Below are 21,284 nucleotides of genomic sequence, written 5' to 3'. Positions count from 1 at the left end.
ATTCAGATTTAGCTTTAGGACCTGTAGCATGCTGCATAAGTATAGTTATAAATAGCCTGTCCTCTTAAGGCTCTTCAGTGAAACCCAGCTAAGCTCAGCTCTTCACTCTGTGTATTTAAAAAGGTAATCTCACGTCAGTTAACCTGCACACTCAGCTGAGTCAATCAATGCCTTTCAAAGGTGTAACATATCTATGCTATTTCTCTTATTTGCTTTAATTTTGGAGGATTAAGACTTTTTCTTTTTTTAATAAAACCATGCTGACTGATGTTAATTAGATTTTTATGCTTTAATGCTTTCTAAGCCCAGAGCCCTGTCAGGGTATCCCAACAGGTTGACAGATCAATCTCCTTTGTCTTTTAAAGTTCTCTTCCAGTTTTCTCAAACTGCCCTACATCTCCAAGATGCAGTCAACTCCAATGGTAGTGGTCTAGGCATTTCTATGCTTTCTTTTTTAACCATATGCAGAAAGGGAGCTTGTGGAGAATTTGCACCTACGGCTGCAGCCATTACTTTCTTTAAGAGTACTGGACTGAAAAGTACCTTTTCATACAAATGAAATACCTCAACTTTTTTTTTTCTTTCATGTATGGTAAAAATAGAATCATTGTGCTCTTTAGAGTCACTGTATCATCTTTAATGAGTGATTTTCCCGCCTTCACTTAGTAACAGGTCTTCCCCACTGGCAGGATTCTTTTACTCGTAAGTTACTTCTAGAGGAAACTGAAGTAGTTATGATAGGGTCAGCAGCTGAGAACAGGATGTGGGGATAATGTAGTACTAACATCCCATATACAAACAGTTTATTAGGATTAAATAAAATCTAAAAAACAAAGCACAGAAATTTCCATAAGCCCTATGAAGCCCTAGCAATGATTTATGGACTCAAGAGGCTTTTTTGATGCACTCTTTTCCCTCCTCTTATGTAATGTTTCTCACAGGACAAAGCAGATGTGCTGTTGTAACAGGTTGTAACCTGTCAAATGCTTAAAAAACCTTGGATGCTGCATGACACCAACTTAAAACTTCATACAAGGAGCATTAATTCCAGCTGGTTTTTGTCTTACCTCCACAGAGATGACACTTCCTGGCTTGTGACGATATGGTTTGGCAGGGTCCTCAGCATTCAATGGTTTTAGGATGGGGTTGACTTCATAAGAGAAAGGCATGGGATGCAGTGAGTTGAAATCAAAGCTCAGATTATCCAGAATAAATTCCAGTTTGATACGGGCACTCCTCAACAGCAGGTTAATGGCTGGAGTTTTGCACAGGATCAGGTAGGAAGAGTTAACGAGACATGGTTCTTCAAACTAAGTGGAAAGGGCAAAAAAAAGTGTCAGTAATGGAACACCAATGCTTCTCCTTCAGCTTGGCAACACTTTCCACCCCAAACAATCTAGGGCCAGTCTGCATTCTTCTAATCTGGAGAAATGCCAGAAGAACCCTGCTTAACTGTAATGGGGAAAAATCCAAGATCTGAGGAATTCCCCATGTTCCTCTAAAGGAAAGCTTTCATAGCACTGGTTTTGTTGGAAGGTCTCAGCAGTGGGAATCAGCCCTGACATTCCCCTGGCAGCAAATTCTGGAGAGAGACCAGCTTTAGATTTCCCTGCTCTGAGAGAATAGGACCAAACATCTTCAATGCAGGGCTGTTTTCCCAGTCTGAATGCTTCTGTGAAAGTGTTCCCATGCCCGGTTGGATATGTTTTATACATTTGGTCAAAGTATTAGGGTTTTTATTTTTTTCTGCCCTACAGCCACAAATCTTTCCTAAGAACATTGATAAAACCAGCTGTTATTGATGCATGTGCATCAGGAGCACTTTTATGTACAGGAAGCCCTTCATCACTTGCACTAATAATGCAAATTGTTCTTGTACTTGGGCTGCCAAACCACCCTCTTCCTCTGCACATTCTGCTGTGTGCTCTGTGACCTTGGTTACAACATCAATACCTCTGTAATGACCCATCTTAGCAGACTGGCAGCAGGAGAGCAGAAAGTAATTGTGGTGCTGGTAATTTTGCTGCCTGGTTTTGTATGTCAAGTGAAAGACATCTCAGGAGCTACAGGGACAGACTGAAATATGCAAAAGGAAGAATCTGAAGCACAGACACACTGAGCCACACAAGCTCTCTGGCTCAGATGTACATTCCTTTATCTCCACACTGCTGCATTGCTATTTCTGTCCCACATCACAATCCTGCACATCTCTAGGCAGAGGCAGACCCAGCCCATGGAAATGTTTGTGGAAGTGCTTAACCTTTCAGCCTGGCAGAGAACACTTCCATGGGCCGAGACTGTTGGTACAATCCAAGCAGATAACAGCAAGTGGTGGGAGGAAAAAAGCCCTAGGGACAGAAGTCCACCTCTTCAGAGATGGAACATCAACCCTTGTGCACCCACACCCCCCCAGCGTGCTGTGCTACCTGCTGGATGCTGCACAGGGAGCCCTCAGGGCACTCAGAGTCTGGGACGATCCTCCGCCATCGCGCCACTCCTCGGCGCCGGCGTTCAGACGGAGAAACTGTGACTCGGATCTTTGGTTTCTGTACAACATCCAAGTTGTATCCATGAACTCTGAGCACTCTCCCTCCACTGAAAGACAAAAGTAGCTGATCTGACTCACCTGTTATTCATTAGCTCAATTTTGTCCATGCTCCCATCCTTCTGTTTATGCTCATTCTGACAAGCCTGGCTTCACCCCAAAGTGCTGCTCAAGAGAGGTGACATTGGTGCTGCAGCCCCAGCACACTGCCCAGGGGAAGGGACACTCATTCTTTTTACCTGAGGAAGCTTTTAGGTGGTTCTGCAAAAGTGATGTTGGGATCCAGAGTATATCTAAAGAGGGATCCTTCCAATCTCCGCTCCTGCTCCCCGTATTTGATGGTGACTGGGAGTTCTGTGGACACATTGCTGGGACTTGTCTGGCATGCCAGCTGATCCTCTGTCATCTCAGAGAGGCTTGGAGAGACAAGAACAAGGGATTAACACAGCTACTGCAGAGACAGATTTTATAGTACTGTGCCTTTCTCTTTGCAGAGAGTCTGCAAACCTCTTCTGCTATTTTCCTAAATCTCAGGCTAAAAGCTCTTGTGTCTTATCTGTGCATGTAATAATTGCTGGGCAGCTGTTGGGAGCAGCACACAGACAAAAGGCAGGTACAGTCACTGTTCAGACTGAAGGGACTGGACACATGCTACCAAGGCATGTGCACCTTCTCACCAGCAGTGAGGTGAGGCAGGTTTACGTGTCCCAGGGTGCAAGGAAACAAGCAGCTCTTGGGATCAGGCTGCAGGAGCCAACTGCAGCTCCCCACCAGGAAAAGCAGAGTGTCAGGGGGTGGTTACAGTCCTGTCAAGGGACAAGCAGAACAGAGGTGTGCAGCCCTGCTCATATCCAGGGAAGGTGGGCCAGAATCTAAGATGGTTGAGGTTGCTGCCATGACCCTCACAGGGAAGATCCCCTGAAATACAGAGGAGAGCAGAGCTCCAGCTGCTCCAGGCAGCATCACACCCTGGGAGGCTCTAGGATGGACTCAGGGCATTGCACAGCTAGCATACTGGCAAGTTGTGATCTTACATTTGACAAGGGAGATCTCCAAGCAGGACACTGATCTCATTAGGATGCCCAGTCAGCAGCTTTGAGCCTAGAAGGGTAAGGCAGGTTCCTCCTGCTTTGGGACCCTGAGTTGGAACAATGGATTTCAGCTCTGGATTCTAGAAGAAGGAAGAAAAAAAAAAGAAAAAAGGGAAGTGAGTGACAAGGACCTCAAAAGACAAGACAATGAAAGAAAACAGCAGAATGTGTTCAGTAGCCTACAATGCTCTGAAAATAGAAAGTACAGATCCAAACCACAGGCAGGCCTCAGCTATACTCCAGCAGCTACTTTACTGAGCAGAGGAGGGATCAATAACACCAGCAAGAACCACGAATCAGGGACCTTTCCACACAGTGCCAAAGGCATATGGATGCTGCAAACAGCAGAGCTGTGAGCCTCACACTCAACCCCGAGGATTACAGTCCAAAGGGATTGCTCAAATCAGTAACTGGATTAATAACTCAGGTTAGGAAAAACAAGGTAGCAAATAAATTGCCTGTTTGCCTAGAAGATGAGGAGATTAACAGCAGGGAGCCCTAAGAATTTTTGTTGAGACCTGTGCTTCAACAAGAAAAAACCGAAGTACCACTGAGGAGCTGCAGCAAAATTGAGAGAAACCAGGCAGAGTAGCACAAATAAGTCACTGCTGACAAACAAAAAACAAGATCCATAAAGTAAGAAGGAGGAAGAAGACTAAAGGATAAAAAGCAAACATGCACCATTGCTAGTCTCTAAACAGCATCCAGGTGATAACCAAAAGAAGAGCAACAAGCATAATCTAGTACATAAAATGGTTTTATCAAGCCAAAAATGGAAGAAATTAAGACCTGTCAGAATCTTGTAAATTGCACAGAAAGCAAGAAAAAGAAGCAATTGTATTTAAAAGTTATCTATGTATTATTTCATAGTTGTTGGGTTTAAGATATCAAAAAGTTATCAGAAATGTGTTTAAAATGATAGGAAACATTTCTCCACACAATGCACAGGAATTTTGGATTTACTGCCACCAGCTGCTGAAGGTCAGAAGACAAAAGCATGTTCAAATAGCAATTTGCATATTAACAAAAGAAAAGTCAGAAGTCTTTGTAAGATGTTAGCCATCAGTAAAAAAAAATCTTCAAGTTGGAAAGAGAGGAAAAATACAGACTATCTCCAAGTATTTAACCATTGTCAAAAGAAATAAAATCACTAGACGACAGGATCTTGAGCATCACCAGTACAGCTGTTCTTATAACCTAAAGGGGGGTGAGGGAGAAACAAACCAGACCAAACAACAAAAAATCCCAGTACACCACACAACACAAGCAGCAGAAAAATCAGATAAAAATACCAGCAGCAAGTGCCTGGTAGAGTCCCGTAAGTTCATGCAATAAACAGCCATTTAGCAGAGATACTGGGAAAACAGGGGAGCTATTACAGTTATGTTACCTGATAGGTGAAAACATGACCAGAAACCCCACGACCTCCTCCAGGCACTTCCACCACGATATGCCCAAACCTCTCAGTCCAGCTCCCGCCGGTGACGCACACGATGCTGCAGGACAATCCAAGATCAAAGTCACTCCAGGGGGGAGCAGGGGAGCTGCATCCACTGCAGCATGTCCTAAAAAACATCTAGCAACCACAGTTCTCTTCTTCCAGCCTTATCTGATGCTCAGAATATGCAACCAAAAGAGAAATGCCTCTAAAAAAGCTGGGTTAGGTGCAGCAGAAAAAAGCAGGGACCAGTTCCAAACAGGCCCATCCTATCTAAAATTATTCTTTCTGGGAGAGACAGGATGAATCCCACTGTGTCACAGATACACAAAGAGTCCAAGAACTCTTCTATATTCCAGAGTTGATCCAAATCAGTTGCATCTGGAGGGACCTCTGGCCAGCAGTGGTCAATCCACACATTAGTGCTGTGTCTGATCACGAGAAGATTCAAGACCTGGGTTTAGCTGTCACTGGTCTTCAGCCAGTGGCCTCTGCAACCAGCCAGATCCCCTGATCTGCACTAGTCATTCCTCCCAGCCCTTCTTCCAGACATAATTTGGGAGATGCTGACAAGATGGAAAGTCAAACTGTATTTAGCACAGAACAGCAAGGAGTCCCATGTTATAGCACTCATTTGCTAACAGAAAAGCTAATCTGCAGGAGACTTCCCAGCCCCCCTGCAGAGCAGGAGATTAATTTTGTCTGGGCCTTGCTCAGGAGTGGGTTCCAGGTTCACAGCTATATCCCCTCAACTAAAGAGGCTGAGGAATTTGAACTCAGGCAGTGCAGTCCAAACCAAGACCCTGTGATGCCAGGTGATTTACAGATACAGAACACAGACAGTGCTAACCCCAGAAAGATTAAGCTCTAATTCTAGGATGAAAACAGAAAGCAGATGGATCCAGGACAAACAAATTGCACAGACAGGACAACACTGCTCAACACAGCAAGCCATTCCCAGCAGGATCTTACCTGGCTTCTAGAGGGAAGGGTGCTACAACTACTGCTACCATGGAATGGAAAAACATGTTTGTGATAGCTCTGATAAGAGTTTACTCACAATTGCCTTCCTCTTCTCCTGCTGGTTGGTTGGCTACTCTCCCTCCCTTGTCCAAAGCTCCCACCTACCTGCCCTGCCACAGGCCAACTACACAAATGTCCTTTTCTCTTTTCTTCCTGGTTATCTCCCATTCATACCTCTTAGCACTGAACCACTGCTTTATTATTTTGTTCTGCCCTGGCCAGACACACCAGCTGCACAATTCTCTATGACTGACACGAGCCAGATTCAGGTGGATAGGTCTTTCTGCTTCTCATCCTTCTCCTTGCCACTACTTTTACAAGCACTGTGTGACCTGTCAGGCATTCCTGGCCACCAGAACAGTGGCACTGGGCCCACCAGGACTTCCTCATCTGTCCCTGACAGAGAGGATCTTTTCTTTGAGTTTGTTCCTGGGGGGAAGTTTTGCCAGCAAGTGAAGACTGACAGTCTAGGGGTGTGCCTTCAAACATGTGTTTCCATCCTCACCCTGTGTTAACACAGTCAGGCTATTTCCCTATCACTGACACTTGCACAAGCCATGTCTTTTGCTTTATTGCAATCTCCTGTGGCTGAGTGAGACACCCATGAAATTGCAGGGTTCTGAGCCCACAGCTCCACGCTGTCTGGGCAGCGTGGCAGGAACACAATATCAGTATTTGGCTGTCACCTTGTACACACCCTTATCTCTCCAGGGTCACTGCCTGAGCAAGTGCTCACACAGTGACCTTACTCAGGGCACTTCCTGGGAATGGGCAGGGCTCAACACCTCTACAGCAAAGGCAAAGACATCTCAGGCTGGGTCAGCAGCCAAGGGAAAAGCCAGCGCCTGCCTCTGGGAGGAGGTTTCACAGATACTCTACCTGCTAGAGATCTCATACTCTTGAGCATCTACGGCACAGGGAATTCCTGCAACAGTGACAGTTTCTGCAATGTCTTGATGTTTCTGCCCGAGGTTTGAGCCAGTGATGGTGATTCTAGTGCCACCTTCCACTGGTCCAGACAGGGGGTACACCTGCAAAGACATCCGCGCACGTGTAAATGTCACAGTATCTCAGACCTCCACAGTCTGGTGACTGATCTACAGCACAGGGCCCTTCAGCTGCCCTGGTGCAACCTCTGCCTCCTCAGGTCACTGCCGTTGACTCCTTTTACTGGCTTGGACTAGTCCCAGGTTGCAGCCTCATCAGAAGAAAGGCCATAAAGAACATCACAGTTGGAGCCTTCTTTCCCGTACCTTGCTGATGCCAGCAGTCCCCACCCAGAGGTGATAATCCATTTAGAAGGCAAAGACTGCCCTACTTTGCCTTCCCATCAACATGCTGACCACTCCACAGGGCATTTCTGCTGAAGAGTGGGAATGCACAAGCCAATACATGTTACTAGTATTGAAGCAGCAAGCACCATTCCCCCCTCAGCATCAGGACGACAATGAATTGCATGCTGCACAAATGTCAAAGCTCTGTCCCTGAGCAGCATCCAAGGTAAACTAAGACAAGATGCAGCACATGGATGTTGTGTGCCACTGAAGGGAGGACAAGCTGACAGCAAAGGGACACATGGCTACAGACACTTGTCATGTGGCAGTTAGCAAGAAACATTTAAAATAAACAGACAAAAAAATAATTAATTCCAGTAACCCGTCGTGCCTTTCCCATCATTGCTGTGCTGTTCTCATTAGGTTTTACCCTTCTCTGCCCCAGGCTTAGTTGGGCCAACCTCTTTCAGGGTCTGGCTCAGGACAGTTGGAGGATCCATCCTGTGGACCATTTCCCAGCTCCTGAATGATTCTGGTGTGCCAGTTTCAGCTGAGATACAAATGAATCATTCCCCACTGTTCTCTATTAGCAAACTGAAAGCCCAGCAACAACAGTCTAGAATCCTCACAACACTGAGGGACTCCAACTGAACTTGCTCTTCAGAAGGTCAATAGATTAATGAGCTGCACTGTTTGCACTCTGAGTTCACAGCCCTTGATTTCCACTGCAGAACGGAGCCCTCCTTGCCCTGTGTGCAGTGCACCAGTGAGCAAATTACTCACAGAGTGAATGAGAGGTGCTGGACACAGGTCTTCAATTTCTTCCTTGCAAGAGCCCCTGAAGATACAGCTGGGGTTGTCACCTCCACACCACACACAGTTGTACTTTGAGTCAGCTGTTTGGCAGCGGCTACAGTCAGTGTGTCCCACAGAGCAGTTGTAAAAAGTCACTGCAAAGGAGAAAAATTCAGAGGTACCTGCAAACATCCCCACAGGGCACAGCATAACCCAGCAACCTGCTGTCTTTTACAGACCCACTCCTCCTACCCCCGCGACAAGTGACAGAAGTGCAGCTCTGTTTTCCTTAGTTTTGTGATAGGACTACCACAAATATTAAAAGCCTCATTTGAGGATTTCTCAATTCCCTTCCACCTCATCTGTGTTTTTACTGGGAAGGTGTTGCACTCCTACCATGAAGATCTGCAGCACTGTCCACTCGAAGGTGTCGTCGCCTCTGTACAAACACCACAGCATTGAACTCGAGTTGAGGTGCTGTGTAACTGTACTGCAAAGACAAAGATCATTAAGAGGACTTAACAGAGGCAAAAACAAATCAGCTGAATAGGCAAGAAGCACCAGCATCCATACTGAAAAGTGCATAGCACAAACAGCCTACAAGGAACTTCCATGCATGTAGATAGTGTTAGTTGGGGCAGTGGCAGCACAGGCTTGTCCTCATGGTTCACAATCACAATTCTCCTCTAGAAAGAGTAGCAGATTTTGGCTCACTAAGATGAACACTGAAAACCAAGTCTGTGCTCACAAGAATACTTGTTTAACTTCCTAACTGCATTTCTAAGTGGCCAATTCCGATCTACAAGCCACCTGCTCAGAAAGCTGCTCAAGCTGGCATTTATGTAATTTCAGTAGAGCAAACGATGTAGGATCACAATTGGTCTGTAGGGCTCGTGCACAAGAGCCTGTGTTGTTCTTCTCCCTTAACTATACGAGTTTGTAAACTAAAAATTACATCTCTGCTTGCAAATCTTGCCTTAAGTAAAATTCACACAGCATCCATAAGTGTACATGTCTGTTTTAGTTTTCCCTGATAATTTTACAATCCACAGGCTTGCTTCTATCACCAAGGACAAAATCAGTACTAACAGCATTTTTCTTCTCACAAAAGAACAATTATCACAGGAGCCATGATGCAGAGAATGGCAAACAACAGTGCCTCAAGCTAAAGCAGGAGTGGCACCATGCTGGCCAGTTCAGAGACAGCACCACCCCCTGCTACACCTAGTGCAGCAAGAGGTCATGTGGCTCAGGCTGCACAATCTTCCTGAGGCTGAAGGTACCAGTACTGGCAGGCAGCAGCATCATAGCTGAGTGCCCCAGGGTGCTAAATATTCTACAAATACTTAAAAATATGCTCTTTTCTCCAGAGCTTGCCTTCTGTCCTACTCTCTTGCTGACAAAAACCAGCACCTGTGTGAACTGTGAAATGGCACAGCACTCACCTGGTTCATCTGGCAGGTGATATAACAGAGGGATTTGTTTGTTTCTTCTCCTTCCACATAGGCTTCCATCACCACTGTCCTCCCCTCCAAATTCAAGACACACTCATAGTCCCACTGCTGGTCCTGCAGGAGGAGACACATGGCACCATTCCTCATTGACACAGAGCTTTGGGCTGCACAGGTGTCATCCTGCCTCTCCAGTTCAGCACCTTTCCCCAGCCCACCAAGCCATGCCAACTCTATGCTATATTCAAGGGTGCTGTGACTGCCTCCATGTAGGAAGGGCAAACCAACACAAAACACCTACAAGGGAGTGTGTGTGTCACTGTGTGGAGAAGGTAGCACAGAGGGAGAAATAAAAAACCCAAACAGTGGGACTGTGAAGTTATGTCAGTACATCCCTGTGAAACACTAGCTTGGAGATGAAGAATAGAGTACACAGATTAGGGCAGAGCATGTCAAAACCAGTAAGTGTGTATTTCTCCTCCCTGTTTCTTTCCTGTAAACCTTCCACTGAATTGCTTAGATACTTCCTGTAAAAAAGCTAGATATGCATCTCTCTGGAACCAGCTCTGCTCCTCTGAGCAGTGCAGTATGTCAGGTTTAATGTATAAAGCAACAATTAGACTGTGGGTTGCATGTTCTAAGTTTTTTTTTTTTTTTTTGTCAAAGGTTACTAAATCATTTTCTGTCTTGAGAAGCAAAGAGAATTTTATCAGAGGCACACCCAAGAAACAGCTGTCAAGGATGCTTTTCCCCACTGCAGAAGTTTCAGGTATGGCAGGAATAGCCACATTAACATGAGCATGCCAGAAAGGAAAGGGAACAGAAGACTTGTCTTTAGCTTATGGAGAAACAAACAGGATGGATTCAGCAGAAAGTTATTCCAAGAACTACCACCTGCAGTGCAGCACAGGTGCAATTTAATCCAAATACATGCAGATCTTCTCCAGCAGAGAAGTACACCTGTACTCTCCCTTTCTCTGGGTGACCTTCTACACACGAATACATCCAGCTATGAAATTCTTCATGCACAGAAATAGGTTATTCCTCTAGGAGAAACCTAGGCAGAGTCACACCTGTATCTTACACATATTTTTAGCAGCCCAGTGGCCAGTTCAAACAGTGCCCTGCATTAATGCAATTTCTTGATGGTGATGGCATTGAGCTGACTACCTGATAGAGGTGGAAGTTCTTTCCCAGCAGGGTTATCTTCCTCGCCACATTGACTGGAAACAACGAAGATCCTTGGATTCCCTGCACACAGGGACATGCATTTGGACCCCAGCTGGGCTCTTCACTCTGAAAAAAACCCATAGGACACAAACCCTCCTGTGTGCTGAAATACTAGATTGGCAATCTGTAAGAAAACTTCAAAGAGTTACTGCTGTGAAGAGTTACTTCAAAGACTTAGACTGTGAATTACAATAGGCCAGTAACTTACCTCCTCCCAAAACTCAGGGGCATCATACTGATAATCAAGGTCAGGGTGAAGGATCCTGGGAAAGTCAGGGACATCCCTCTCTGAAGAATCGCCATCACCCGACAGAAGAGTGGAAGCAGAGAAAAGAGATGTGTCATTCTCAGCCTGCAGCAAATCCATCCAGTCCTCTGTGTCCTGGAGCTCTGTGCCTTCCTCCAGCAGCCATTCTGGGGGAGCTGATGTTGGGAGCCCCAAAACAGGGAGCTCAGTTCCTGGCAATCCAGGAGCATCATCAGACACAACAGGGCTCCCTGGCACCTGGCTGGGTGTCTGGGGAGATGAGATGGCAGATGTCAGTGCCTCTGTGGTAGGAAAAGGACTTGGAGGCCACTTGAAACTCGTGACATGAGGGGAAGGTGTAACAGCTGCCAGTGCAGATGTGTGCAGAGGGCTACCCCCGAGGGTGGTGGGTGGCTCTGTGTGCCAGGCCTCCTGGGCTGTGGCTGGCCCTTCAGTGGGCAAGGCTATGTGATCCATGTTTTTAGACGGGCTGGAGAGGACAGATGCAGCAGGAGTTGTCGTCTCTGGCACGGTGACAGGTTTGTCTGCTGGCGGTGGCAGCGGGGGCTCCGTGGCAGCCTGCAGAGAGGCAGCTTCGGTGGGGAGGGGCAGCTGGGTGTAGCTGGGGCTCCGCGCCGGCTCCGTCGCGGTCTCCGGGGCTGCGGAGGGCGTGACATAGACGGGCTCTGTGTGGGGCACAGTGCTCGGGCCCACGTGCACAGGGGTGGTGACAGCCTTTGTGGCCATGGTGGCGGCTGGGGTGGAGGACTTGGTGAGGGGAGCAGCTGAAGAGGGATACACGCTCAAAGTTGGGATCTGAGCCTAGAAAGAAAGAACACGGTGAGATGAGAAGAGGGAAAGACATGAAACAATAAAAGCCAAGCAGAAAAACACTCCGTATGACTTCCCATAGATAAGATGCTGTTTCACCCTCTGGATTTTAATGAGAGCTATATCTTGTATCATCTTGTGTGATGGGATTGGGGAATGTTCACAGTGCAGACGATCCAGCAACACTCCCTCTTCCCACAGATGCCTGCACTGGTCTCCTCTCAGAGGGAGGTCTGTTAGTTTTCATCCTCCACAAAAATGCAAGGCCACCTGTGGCAGCCACACACTGGGCATGTGTTCCACCTCCCCGTTGCAACCTCCCTGCCAGCTTGCTCTTTTCCTTCCACTGTGACAACACTGGCTGCATACCCCCAGGACAGTGACCTTCTTCATCTGACTGCACTTCCCCAGAAAGCTGTAGTATCTATCAGGGATGCAGAGCCTTGTGTCACTCCAAGGAGAGCTCCTCTTTGCTCCAACAGCTCACCTCCTTGCTTGATGTGACTGACAGCTGCTATTTTACCTGAGAAGAGATCTGTCTCACTGAGGCTGTGAGAGCACACAGGACTAGGACTGAGCAGGAGACATACCCTTTCATTGTAGATAATGGTTCCCTCCTCACAGGTTGCTTTGTGGGTGCAGAGGTGCTGCTGGATACACCAGTTACATCCCCAGAGACTGCTCACACACTTCTGGCACCTGGAGGAATGACAGAAAAGCAGCTGCTAAGACTGGACAACCCAGAAAGGGACAGCCACCCTCCCTAAAACTACAGAAGAGAAAAAGCAGGTGCTCACGGTGCCGATTTCCACAGCAGGGCCACTGCAGCACAGTCATAGAAAGAGAAGTCCACAGAAGCAATGAAGATGTCATGGAAACGCACTATAAGCTTTATGGTGACATGATCTGAAAATGAAAATAAAAATTTCTTAGAAATGGAGCCCCTACAAGTTTGCCATACTGTTAGGAGACACAGCATGCTTTAGGATAGACACTGAGGCAGATTCCCTTCCATGCTTTAAGCACCTCAATCACTGGATTATCCTATGGACACTAAAAACAGGTTGGACAAGTTCATCAGGAGTAGTTTGTGACAGCTCTTGCCAGCCCATGGGAAAGAAGCCTAGTCTGAAGATCTGTCCACCTTTATCTCTGTAATTCCACTGCCATCTCTGTATTACAGGAAGAAGTAATACTGAGGCTCAAAGCTGATTGCCTTCTTTTGTCATCCAAAGGAAAATGAAACCTTAGAACTGATGTGCCCTTCACATGCTGCCTTTACCTTGAGAGCTTTGTTCTATGACCAGACTAAGAAGTGTCAGGGAAGAGGTTTATAAGATTTGTAATCTAATTTGCAACAACTGAAGGCTTATCTGCTTTAAAATCCAGGTTTCACTTCAATTACAACCCTCAGGATAGCCCTGTTCTCTTTGAGAAGAGACTGTCACTGTTTTCTGTAGACCAAACAGCTGCAGAGATGGTCAAATCCTACTGCAGCTGATAGCATCAGCTGGAAGGAGATATTTTGCATAAGACAGTACTAAATCGGCTTATAAGTCTTGTCCCAGACAAATGCCTTCAACCTGAGAGTTGGTTACTAGTTCTCCAAATAATGGGAGCATACTGCACTCTCTGCTCAAGCCCAACAGCTGCTGTTTCTCTAGGGCACTTTGCAATAAAAGTAACAAGAACCTTGTGCACTGTTCCTCTCAGAATGAAATTTCAGAGCTCCTCTTGCAAGCAATCTCTAGTCACAGCAAAACAATCAACATGTGAAGAACCAGTCAGATCTAAGCTGGGTTCCTGACAGGATGGCAAGGGAAGCAGTATGCTAACAAAACATTGATGGAGGGTGTATTGAAACCCAGGATGTGCAGAAAATAAGGGATATCCTGTGCAGCTGGAGGCTGGAGTCACTGCAATACTGCCAACTCCTATCACTGTCATTGAGGTGATTGCATTTGGCAGTGGTGGAAAGGCTAACGCCTCCCAGGATTTCAGGGTTATGACACCATATTTATAAATACTCCTTTCTCCAGAAAGGCCATTATTTCCCATGACTGCCAATAATACTGTTTGACAGTACAGAAGATGAGGTCGAGCACTTGCAGATTGAGAGCAAGAGTTTGTGCTGCTAACTTGGAGCTCAACAGCTACACATGATGGATGAGCTGGTATGCAACCTATAAAATAAAGCTGGAAAACAGCAAATATTTTAGTGAACTGGGGAAAGTATTATAAGTAGGAATAGGAAAGTATTGGTATCTGAGGCCCTAATGAGATCTCATTTAGAAAAAAATGTATGAATCTGGTTACCAGCTTCAAATTCATCTTAGCAGAGTACAGAAGCCACGCAGAGAAGGAATAACAATACAGCGAAGGAGAGAGGAAGTCTCAGAAACAAGAGAACATGAAGAAGAAGCTGCAATACAGCGAAGGAGAGAGGAAGTCTGAGAAACAAGAGAACATGAAGAAGAAGCTGGCACAGTTAAACAGCAAATCTCTGTGCTAGGAATGCCTGGCCATAGCTCAATGAGTGGGAGAAGCAGCGCGGAAGCAAAAGGACAACACAAATAGATCAAACAGACAGAAACCATCCACGAGCAAGCTTATGGTGCACAACAGGAGCCACTTGATAAGTCTCAGACACAATATGAAAGCAATGTAGGAAAGGTATCTTGCAATAAAAGCAAGGCTGACTTACAAAGGAGCTGATAAGAATATCTGAAGCCTAGAATAATGAGAACTAGACTGATTTTTCACAACTGTGCTTACATTCAGGCCCATACAACTAAACAGAGAAGCAAATCCTGCCCACTCTGCTTGCAGTGGCAGTGCATGAAGCCCTCTTCCCTCTGCCTGACCACCCTGAATGGAGACTTGGTGGGTTTGCTCCAGACTAAAGCAGCGTGAAAGCCAGGTATTAAAATTGGCTTTATCTACACTGATTTTTCACAAGTGTGCTTACATTCAGGCCCATACAACTAAACAGAGAAGCAAATCCTGCCCACTCTGCCACTTGCTTGCAGTGGCAGTGCATGAAGCCCTCTTCCCTCTGCCTGACCACCCTGAATGGAGACTTGGTGGGTTTGCTCCAGACTAAAGCAGCGTGAAAGCCAGGTATTAAAATATTGCAAATAATATTGAAAATGAAGGAGTTTGAATGAGTGTGTTAGCTGAGCTCTGGTGTCATGTTATGTCCATGGAGATTGCTTCATACCTATTAGCCAGCTGCATACTTGCACAGAAAAATCTGTTCAGCCATTTAGGTGAATGGTGTGGAATGTGTCCCAGTGGACACCTGTCTTTTACTTCAGATGATTTCAGATGAACAAGAGATCAGCTCATCCAAGCTCACACTGACAGGCTGGGTAAAATCCAATGCAAAGAAAACAAATTGAGAACTTTCCAGGTTTTTAGAGTGGCCAATCAGCAGTACTCAGCCAGCTACTCTTCACAGGCTGACTGTGTATTTCCTGAGGTTATGCTGCATTGCAGATTTATTTATCTCTTTAAAGACCATGGGTCTCTTCTTGCCTTCCCTTATGTACTTCCTTCTCCCACTACATGGATTTTGAGAAGGTTGCATTTTGATTGGTTTTAACAATAAAGCAATATTTATGAGAGTTTTCTCCCCAGATTTAGGGAAAAGCTGCCAAACCAGCCACCTCTCTAGACTGCATTTCAGATCACATTCAGATTTGCATACACCCCTTCAAACAGGATCTCCTTTCCAACTATCAGAATTTGGCATTGGAATTTGGCAACAGCCCAAAATAGCACAGGAAGTGTGTGACACAAGTAGAAAGCAAACAGATATTATGAGGAATGAAATGAACACCTGCTGACAGTCCACATACATTCATGGCTGTTAATCCTGGCAATACGATGGCCTACAACAGACTTTCTCCCAACAATGTTATCAGAGCTATTATGCCCATTTAAAGCATTTCACTAACCTGTTCCTGTTGGCAAAGCTGCTGCTTGGCTGGGATCTGGAGAAGGGCACATGATTCCTGACTCTGTCAGAACTGCTGGGCTTTCGTAATCTTCAAAATAACATGAGTAAAATTCTTCCTCACGCAGAGAAGGTAAGTCCGAGATGGCCAAGAATATCTGTCAGTTCAATAATAGCCAGTAAATAATTTGCTTTCATTTAATATAATTTGTTGGTTCTGTTTTTTTCAAGAATCCCATAAAGTAATTATCTACAAAAATGCTCATTTTCCTATAATGTCTCCTAGGACTGACTATTCCATTCATCATCTCTTGCCATTCCTGAACTGAACTTGGCATCCCTCCAGCAACTGATAACTTCCCCCACTGCTCAAGCCTCTAGCAAAAGACAGGTTCTTGCCACCTCCTGACACAATGACAGACTTCAAATCACTCCAGCACCTTCTTAGCTTTTCTGCCAGCTATCACAGACAGGAGCTGTAATTTTGGGCCACTCCTTTCAGGCCTTCCTGACAGCAAGTGACAGAAACGCTGAAAGCATAGACACAGGCACCTTACAGATACTAAAACAAGGAGGGTCCCCATCCAAGCAGGCATCACATACTCCAGAATTTAGCAGGCAAGGACATTTAGTTTCAGAGAAAACAACGAAACAACCAAACAAGTGAATTAACAGCTTGGCTGTACCAGGAGATAAGTGAGGCAGACAACATGCCTGAAGGTTCAGTGTTTCAGCACCCCAGTGAAAGCAACAGAAAGACTTGTGACTCCTCAGTTTGCAGAGAACTTTCTGTAAGCTTAAGCACCATCAGAGGATCACCCCCACTCACATTTCTCTTTTCCTCTCTGCTGATATTGGCTGGAGTTAGTGACTGGACAGACAGACACTGCTGAGTGGAGTTAAAGCTCCAGAGCCACTGCTCACTCAGCCGGGACCGCAAGCACTCGGAGCGACGGCTGCACCTGCAGGGAAACAGCAAGAAGCCCTGTGAGACCTGAGCAGCAGTTTGTGTTTGGCCTCCAAGCAGACACTGGCTGTCTCAAGCCTTGCTAGAGTCTTGGGGAAGCTGCTGCACAAGCCACTGAAGTCCCAGCCCCCCACCACCTTCAATAACAGGATGAACTGTTGTGAAATTATGGATGGTAAGCACTTCTTGGGCTTCAGGGTCATGAACTAATTCCTGTGACTTTCTACAGGGAGGCAGAGCCAGCAGGCAGACACAGACACTGGAATAAACCACATCTCATTAAGCAACATCAGTAGGGGAACAAGTAGTAAACGAGTGCTAAATAAGACACCAGAAGAAGAGACAAGATAGTTTCTCTAAACTTGCAATGTGGCAGTTTGAGCTGAAGTCAGACTAAAACCAGGCTGAATCTAATGAACAATGTGAATTGTGAGTGGTGCCAAAGACCCAAAAAGCAATGGAAAGATGCCCCCGTGTGCAACTGCTATTGCTGCTGGCAGTGTTTTGGGGAAGCAGAGAGAGGAATGGTAAGTTAGAGCAAATATCCCATACAGGAACTAAAAATAAACAAAATCTAGACACAGATATAAGGAAGAGAGTAAGCAGAGACAATCCCTAGGCACTCTCCCTCCAAAATCCTTACAGGTGAAGAGGGATCTATCTTACCTTCCCTGAAGGACACACCAGCCACAGTAGGGATCTTTCAGTGCCAGACAGGATTCACAGTCCAAGTATAGGGAACATTCCATTATGGGAACCTTTACTACCTGTCAAGAGAAAAAAATGAAAAGTGAAAAACACAGCACACAGCTCCCAGGTCACTGGCTAATTAGCAAGTCCCATCATCCTCATGCTCATCAAAACAACTTTTTGATCCTAAATTTATCCTCCCTTAAAGACAAATAAAATGGGAACAAGTTTCCAGAGCCCATTTGAATGGCAATTTCACATATTGTTGAAGGACACCTAAACACCAAGCTGTAGAGGAGCACTGAGGAAAGCAAATTGTATTGTTATTCATTGGTTATTCTGCAACACATTTTGCAAGCAGGAAATTGTATTTAGTCATAAAACTGCATTTTAACAAAGTGAATTATAGAATAGCCAACTGAATATCATCCACTCTTTTGCTTTTCTGGACTCTGTCCTGACACACAAGTGATTGAAGCTGGAGACAGCAGCTACAGCTGAGGCCTCTGACTCCATCTGCACTATTGCCCAGCTCTACCTGGCAAAACTATCATTTTGACTGAAAATAGACCTTGAAGCTTTGATCAGTGTGGAATAAAAACTTTCTGCCACCTCAGGGTAAATTTTACTTGCAAAATTCTTCTGCTTCAACTTACCACCCTTGCTGATTTCAGCCTCTTGCCCTCTTTAATCTGCTACTACACTTCAGCTACTACTGTCAGCTACTTTGAAATACCAACTTCTAATCCCAGACCTATTACTTTTGCTAAGTACATGATGTAATTTGCATATTTTAATTGGCAGAACAACTACTGTTAAGGATATATTTCAGATTTCCCTAATCTTCTTCCACTCACAGATTTCAACTCCTGCTTTGAAGTGTTACAAATTTTACAAGTATCTCAAAGTGCACTGGGGGAGTAAAGGGAAGCAGTGGTTCTCATTTTTTGTTTATTCTTTCCTTCAGAGTAACTCAAGGACTGCTTTTCCTTTGCTAGGAGAATCCTTTTTTTTTTCCAGTTCAAGGAGCTGATATGAGTGGTGGTAAAAATCCTCTCAAATAAAGTATCCATAGCTGGATTTCCTACTCAGCAGACACCAATATCCCAAAAGCCTGAGGCATTGCAATGCCTCTTCTCCTTCACCTGCCTCTAGGCACAAAGAGAATTACAGAAATCAGGGGTAAAGAGAAAGTTGCTTTACATGGGTCCTTCTACAGCCTGATTTCATCTGCAAGACTGTTATTATATCCCTGGTCAGAGAACACCTCTGCTATCTGAAGACATTTTCCACACATTTCTGCTTTTTCTAGGTTACAGAACAACAGCTTGATCTTTTAACTGATTAAAACCAGAAGAGCTACACTTTAATGACACAAAATCTCTCTTTTCTCTTTTTTAACTCCTGAAAACAAAGATGGGTCACATGTGAACCCAGAGGCTTTCTTCTGCTCAAATGGAGATGCAAACTGTAATCCAAACAACTCCTGCTCAACACAGCAGAATCCAGGAATTGGTGGTCCCTTGTATTCATGCCAGCAGAGCAGCTTTTTACAGACTGCAGTTCACATTCCTCCATCACTGCTGATACAGCCTGACAGACTTCAGAAAATGCACACACAAACAAGCCACAGATTAGGCTAAAAAGCTTTCTCCATGCTTCCTCCAGCTTTTGGGAAAGGTCAGTCCCCATTCCTGTAAGAAGACTGGCAGGCAGCTGCTGCTCAGCACAGGCTTAGCCAGGTGCAGTTTCCCTGCCTCCCCTGCTCCAGTCAGCAGTTTGTCTGGACAACTAGTGTTTTCAGCTCCTCTGTGGAAAGGATTGTATTGCTCTTACCATTGACTGGGTCATGACAAAGAGGTGCTCCTGAAACTGGTCGAACAGCAGGTCTCCACTCACCCTGCTGTTCACCTGGATAGATACTGAAGCATAGGTGTGTGCCTCTCCCTGGGCTCCCAAGTACACCTGCAAGAGAGCCACAGTCGTGAGCAGGCAAAGCACCACCACAGGAGCTGGGGGCACATGTGCTACAACAGAAACAAACTGGAACTGCTGCTGTGTGCAAGGGTTTTAACCTCCCACCAGAACTCTGTGCAGTGACTTCAGCCATGTGAAGCACGTGCCCAGAAACACCTGTGCAAACCATGTAGGATGCACCAGCCCTGCTGCTGGCTCAGTGCAGATGTAACCAAAGGCAATGTGACCACATTTGGGGCATTCGCATTTTTCACAGACAGTACAGGGTGAGAAGAGACCATCTGATAGTAACCATCTTTAGTAGGAACCCAACTTTCCCAGGAAAATTAATACCTGCCCTTTTCCTCTTCTACCTGAGCATTCCTGGCTAGTTTTATCCTTTTTGCTGTGTGCAGATCATACCTTGTGCAGCCTTCCTCTGCTGTCCCCCAGAAAAGCAATGGTGTGGCCATCTTCCACATTCACTGCCACAGCTGTCAGACGGGCGTCAGTTTTCTCCAGGAGAGGGGCTGCTTCCAAGGGCACCCGGCTGGCCATAGGGCTGGGAGTGTGGTCAGAGCCACAGGGATAGGCATACAGGGTGTCCTTTTTGGAGGAGTGAAAAGAACAGGGAAATCAGCACAAAAAAATTGGGTACAAATAACGTTAGGACATTTAATACTTCCCACCATCCCCCTACTACCCAAATTCTCCAGCAGTGAATTCAGCTTTAACCCCTCTAAGCTTTTTTATTGAGGGCAAAACCACCCATATTTTAATAATCAGTTTAGGTATGTTGACTGTCTGCACCCTCACAGAATCCTGCAGACATTTCAGCCAGTTCATTCAGCATCAGTAATGAAAGCATTGAAACTCCCTCAAGTTCTCAAAAAAACATTTGTTACACACTGCCATGATACTGCTTTGGGGAAGATTGTGTTTTTCTGAACAAAGGAAAAAGTAGAGAATTTCCGTTTCCAGTGCAAAGCCACCTTGAGACAAGTTCCATCTCAAGCAATTTGCCCGGTTTTGCTGTAACACCTACAAGTTAAATTCTGAGACTGAAGTAGAATCAGGACTCACATAAACACAGGATGGGACACAACCTGCTCCAAAGAGCTCACTAACTGCACTTAGGAATCAGAGAGCACATACAAGAGACATCATTGCACACAGCTTCAATCTTTCCAAGTCTTGTGAGAGTTCTGAACATTAACTCCACTGCTCTGTGCAGAAACAGTCATTCTTCTGTTCCAGTAAATTCCCTCCCAGTGCCACCAAACCTTCACTTACTGCATTCTAAAGAAGCACAACGAAAGCTGCAAACTTATTTACTATTTGTTGTGTGCAGAGAAAAGATATCCCATTATGATTCATCTTTTTCCTAAGCAACAAACTCAGTCTTGTCTAGGATAGTTCCTCTGTTGCTTTATATCTTTGTTGGTGCCTTGTTCCATGTCCATTTCAATTTTACAGTATCCTTTTGGAGACTGAATGCAGGATTGTTCACCCAACAATTAGTATCTAAACCACCATTTTTTAATTGATCAGTGTCTTGTCTTCAAACAATGTGGCTTGTGTAAATTCAAGATTTTCATCACGAAATCCCTTATGGATAATGTTTTCACTCTCCTCTCCAGCCCCTCACTAATTACTCTGACAAAGCAGAGCGTGGAGCAGCACATTAACTGTGCAGTCCATACTGACTCCAGCTCTCTCTCTTGCCTCAGGCAACGTGGTTCAATTTAGACTCCTTGTGAGCAGAGTTACATATTCCTTCTGTCTGAT

The 21,284-nt window shown here is 45.4% G+C and overlaps 1 protein-coding gene across 5 annotated transcripts in view; it reads right to left on the bottom strand.

Moving 5' to 3' along the window:
* PLXNB1 (plexin B1) overlaps window positions 1-21,284 on the bottom strand; it is a 52,449-nt gene that overhangs the window by 10,253 nt on the left and 20,912 nt on the right. For all 5 annotated transcript variants that reach the window (XM_039695375.1, XM_039695373.1, XM_039695374.1 and 2 more), the window contains exons 3-20: window positions 19,920-20,102; window positions 19,377-19,505; window positions 17,517-17,617; window positions 16,713-16,845; window positions 15,885-16,041; window positions 12,723-12,831; window positions 12,516-12,624; window positions 11,056-11,916; window positions 10,788-10,913; window positions 9,612-9,734; window positions 8,563-8,656; window positions 8,155-8,321; window positions 6,977-7,128; window positions 5,027-5,132; window positions 3,580-3,716; window positions 2,785-2,961; window positions 2,427-2,595; window positions 1,068-1,310 (exon numbers count right to left, since the gene is read on the bottom strand). In XM_039695375.1, coding sequence (XP_039551309.1) covers window positions 1,068-1,310; window positions 2,427-2,595; window positions 2,785-2,961; window positions 3,580-3,716; window positions 5,027-5,132; window positions 6,977-7,128; window positions 8,155-8,321; window positions 8,563-8,656; window positions 9,612-9,734; window positions 10,788-10,913; window positions 11,056-11,916; window positions 12,516-12,624; window positions 12,723-12,831; window positions 15,885-16,041; window positions 16,713-16,845; window positions 17,517-17,617; window positions 19,377-19,505; window positions 19,920-20,102 — 3,276 coding nt within the window. The remainder of the gene's footprint in view (window positions 1-1,067; window positions 1,311-2,426; window positions 2,596-2,784; window positions 2,962-3,579; window positions 3,717-5,026; window positions 5,133-6,976; window positions 7,129-8,154; window positions 8,322-8,562; window positions 8,657-9,611; window positions 9,735-10,787; window positions 10,914-11,055; window positions 11,917-12,515; window positions 12,625-12,722; window positions 12,832-15,884; window positions 16,042-16,712; window positions 16,846-17,516; window positions 17,618-19,376; window positions 19,506-19,919; window positions 20,103-21,284) is intronic.

The sequence above is a fragment of the Passer montanus genome, unplaced genomic scaffold (genome assembly GCF_014805655.1).
Source record: "Passer montanus isolate IOZ18808 unplaced genomic scaffold, ASM1480565v1 scaffold9, whole genome shotgun sequence".
Lineage (NCBI taxonomy): Eukaryota > Metazoa > Chordata > Aves > Passeriformes > Passeridae > Passer > Passer montanus.
This window is presented reverse-complemented; position numbering and strand designations above follow the sequence as displayed.